This window comes from Echinops telfairi, unplaced genomic scaffold (genome assembly GCF_000313985.2).
Source record: "Echinops telfairi isolate 266 unplaced genomic scaffold, ASM31398v2 ScPeMD7_28;HRSCAF=97, whole genome shotgun sequence".
Classification (NCBI taxonomy): domain Eukaryota; kingdom Metazoa; phylum Chordata; class Mammalia; order Afrosoricida; family Tenrecidae; genus Echinops; species Echinops telfairi.
In genome coordinates, this window is record NW_022103925.1 from 3,859,692 (window position 1) to 3,863,623 (window position 3,932).

At 58.7% G+C, this 3,932-nt stretch overlaps 1 protein-coding gene across 2 annotated transcripts in view; it reads right to left on the bottom strand.

The window, feature by feature from the left end:
* TMEM175 (transmembrane protein 175) overlaps nucleotides 1-3,932 on the bottom strand; it is a 16,894-nt gene that overhangs the window by 9,412 nt on the left and 3,550 nt on the right. For both annotated transcript variants that reach the window (XM_045289454.1, XM_004715077.4), the window contains 2 exons: nucleotides 3,485-3,627; nucleotides 3,330-3,368 (listed from right to left, as the gene is read on the bottom strand). In XM_045289454.1, coding sequence (XP_045145389.1) covers nucleotides 3,330-3,368; nucleotides 3,485-3,619 — 174 coding nt within the window. In that variant the 5' untranslated portion in view covers nucleotides 3,620-3,627. The remainder of the gene's footprint in view (nucleotides 1-3,329; nucleotides 3,369-3,484; nucleotides 3,628-3,932) is intronic.

A 3,932-nucleotide genomic window follows, 5' to 3' on the forward strand; every position in this document is an offset into this window, starting at 1 on the left:
TTCACAGGCCTGTGATGCGGCAGAGGATGGCCTGGCTTTCACAGGCCTGTGATGCGGCAGAGGATGGCCTGGCTTGGGGCAAGTGAGGACCGTGGTCCTCGAGGTAGCATCCTTTATCTTCAATGCTCTGCAGAGTCTGGTGCCGCAGATCTGCCAAATGCAACGTGTCTTTTGCTCTCGATTGCTGTTTCCATGAGCATCGACTGTGGATCCAAGCAAGACAAAATCCTTGACAACTTCACTCTTTTCCCCCTGTATCGTGATGTGACCTATTGGTCCAGTTGTGAGGATTTTGGTCTTCCTTACATTGAGTTGTCCTCCATCCTGAAGGCTACACTCCTTGATCTTCATCATTAAGTGCTTCAAGTCCTCTTCACTTCCAGCAAGCAAGGTTGTGTCATCTGCATAGTGTAGGCTGTTAATAAGCCTCCTCCAATCTTGATGCCCCACTCTTCTTCATATAACCCAGATTCTCTGATGATCTGCTCAGCACACAGACTACACAGGTATGGTGAGAGGATACAACCCCTGCACACACCTTCTCTGATTTTAAACCATGTGGTATTCCCTTGTCTGTTCACACTACTGCCTCTGGATCCACATACAAGTTCCCGATGACTGCTCTTCTTGAGGCTATCCATAGTTTGTTATGATCCGCACCGTCAGTTGCCTTTGCATAGTCAACGAAACACAAGTCAACATCTTTCTGGCATCCTCTCCTTTGAATCCAGGCTGAACATCTGTCAACCGTGGTTGGGTGATCTTAAGCAAAATGATACGTGTGTTATCAGTGATACTGTTCTATAGTTTGAGCATTCTGTGGGGCCACCTTTCTCTGGAACGGACACACCTCCAATCTCTGCCCACAGCTGTCGAGGTGGGCAAGTTCCAAGTCCAGGACTTAGATGCTAAGCCGGAGTCCTCGCCTGACTCACAGCTGAGGGACTCCTGCGATTGCCAGGTCAGATGGCAGGCTGCTGGCTGCAGAGGCCAACGGGCCCAAGCTTGGCAGCAAGAGGGCAGCAGCTGGTGACCTCCCAGGCCCAGGCTCAGAGATGCAGGGTCCAGACCCAGCAAGCCACCAACATATACTGGAAGTAGGCCACAGCGACCAGGAAGTGTCCTCTCCATTGACTGCCTGCTCAAGGCAGATCTTACCAGACAGGTGACTACAGAATGCTTGGGCTCACCGCGGAAGATGACATCCTAACTGCTGAGCCAGAGGATCCTGGCCCAGTCCCAAGTCCCCACTCAACCCCAACTGTCACACCCGTCAGCCCACTCTGTGTCTCAGGGAGGTGCCTGGAGCCCCGATGTACCCCGGAAGCACATGCACGTCTGACTCTCCTCGTGACAAGGCCAGGTGCGCTGGGCTGCCTGTCTTCTCTGAAGGCGTCTCTGGAGTGGCGGGCAACATGCTCAGGCGTGGAGTGCTTCCTGCGAGCCAACTAGGAGCTGCCCACTGCACACTTCCATGCTATTTTCTGAGTGCCCATCTCCAACTGCAGCTACACATCCGCTGCCCATCGGCCGTGGATGGCGTCTTGGCCAAACCTCCATGCTTAGATGGGTCTAGACCTGCCCCCTGCTCCGTGACCCAGGTGGGCCATGTCTGAGCAGCCAGGACCCCTCTGGGAAGGAGCTGGTTTGGAGAGAAGCCTCCTGTATCTGTGGGCACCGCAGGTGCCAGGCCCAAGGACCTCGTCTGTGATGGGTGGGCACCAACTGCAGTTATATTTCTCACCAAAGCCACAGGAAACGTACTATTCTGGGAGGAAATGCCACAGTCCACCTAGCTCACGTGGCTCCCCAGCATCACTAGGTGGGTTCGAGGAGCCGGGGCTGCACGGCAGGCCTCTACTGTGCACACACAGTTGCGGGGTGGGCTCTGCATGGGCCCATGTCTGCCCACCACCCAGCGTACAACACTCACGAACCAAGAAGCCTCCTTGTACACCTCCAGGATCACGCCCATGTGCACACACACGCCCATGAGCACACAACACAGGAGTCCACTTAAATACATACGTATGCGCAGCTGCCCTGCCACCACCCACCCCCCCCAGTCCCTGCAAAATCTCTTCAGAAAGCATGACACACTTCTGAGTCGCTTGGGGAACGATTTCATTTGTAAACCTGAAAGGCCAGCAGGGCTGCCTGCCTGCCACACCCACTGCAGCAGGCGCTGCTTTCCCACCCCAAGGGGGTCCCCTCCTTGTGGGGGGCGTCGTCTCTGAGGTGACCAGTCCAAAGCTGAGCCACTGCAGCAGAGTCTGAAGATGACTGGGCTGTGCCTCTGGGACCCAGCCGCTGCCCGGCCTGCTGAGTGCCCCACAGCCGAAAAGCTGTGTCTGTGGTCCGGTGGCTAAGTGGGCCCCCTTCTGCAGCCTTTGTGTCTGTTGAAGGGGCTCATGGCACTGCCCTGGCCTGTCACCTCAGTCCCATGGTCACTTTTGCCCCGGCTGACTGGCATTTCCTGAGCCAACGCCCAGCCATTTGGCCTGATGCTTTCCCTGCCCTGTGAGGGGCCTGTGCCTGGTGGGCGATTGGGTGATAGGATCATGCAAAGGAGGAGGCTTGTAGCATCTGTGGCCCGCAGAGAAGAGATTGGTCAGTGTGTGCCCCCCTCCCCACCCTAGGAGGAGGTGCGCTGTGTATCTGAGGAGGCAAGCCCTAGTGGTCCTTCAAGGGATGGAGCGAGGCAGGGGAGGGCGGAGGAACCCGTGGAGGAGGGAGATGTGCAGAGAGGAGAAGGGACTCTGAGGCAGAGCCGGGACTCCGGTCAAAGGCTGGACCGGGGAGTAGGGGGCCCAATGCAGAGCTGGCAATGACAGCTGGCAAGGCTGAGAGCAGGCCAGCAGCGCGGTGAGGGGCCCAGAGAGCCATCCCGCACCAGGGAGACCTGGTCTGTGGGCTCTCTGACCTGTGAGTTGTGCCATTCCTCAGTAATGCCCCCGCTGGCTCAGAGGCTAGGAGACCCAGGAGAAGTGGGTCCTGTGTGTGGGTGTGGGGGGGGGATGGTGTGAAAACTGGGGGGATGTTAAAGAGCGGTCCTCACAGGGGACAGTCTGGGGCTGATCTTGGTCACTGTCCCTCCTGCAGTGAGACAGGTCTGGATGTTACACTACTATCTGCAGGCGGGAAAGGCTGGGCCTGGCGCTGGCTGGCATCCCGGGCCATCGCTGGCACAGGAAGCTGCGAAAGGTCGCACCAGCCCTCCAGGTGAGGCGTGTGCCCACGTGGGGTTCCCCTGGTGACTCGGAATCATGGGGCTGTGTGGGGAGCGGGCCAGAGGTCAAGTCCCCTCCCCTCCCCCGGCTCCTCAGTACCTCTTCAGGATAGATCTTCGTGTGGGTCACAGGCAGGATCTGCAAGAACGGAGACACAGGTGCATGTCAGAATGGCTGACACCAGCCCTTTGGTCCAGCACCCTGCTCAGAGTGGCCTGTCACCCCCGAGCCTGTGGGGCCAGGCCCGCACTGACCATGACGGTGGCAATGATGGACAGCAGGGCGTCGCTGAAGCTCAGCATGCGGTGAGAGGACTGGAGCCCGTCGCCGGCGTCCTCATCATCCCCCTGCACGTCCAGTGGCTGCTCCGGGGCCTGGTGCCCAGCCATAGCGGGGCCTGCAGGGAAGTATGCACAGCTGCTGAGAGGAGGGGCATGGGGTTCTCAGCGTGGCAGCCGAGTGGAGCTGTGATCGCGGGAGAGGATGCAGTGGGGGGGGTGCCCACTGCTCCACCCTTGTCCCATGCTCCTTCTGGGCCAAGGCTCTGTCCCTCTCGGTCCTGGGATGTGGTCAGGGTCAGGGAGAGCTCCCTGTGCCTGGAGCCCTTGCTGAGCAGTAGCAGGGGAGAGGGAGTCACACAGGGACGCACCAATGTGCAGTGTCACCCCGCTACTGGGATGTCACCAGGGAGCAGAGCCACAC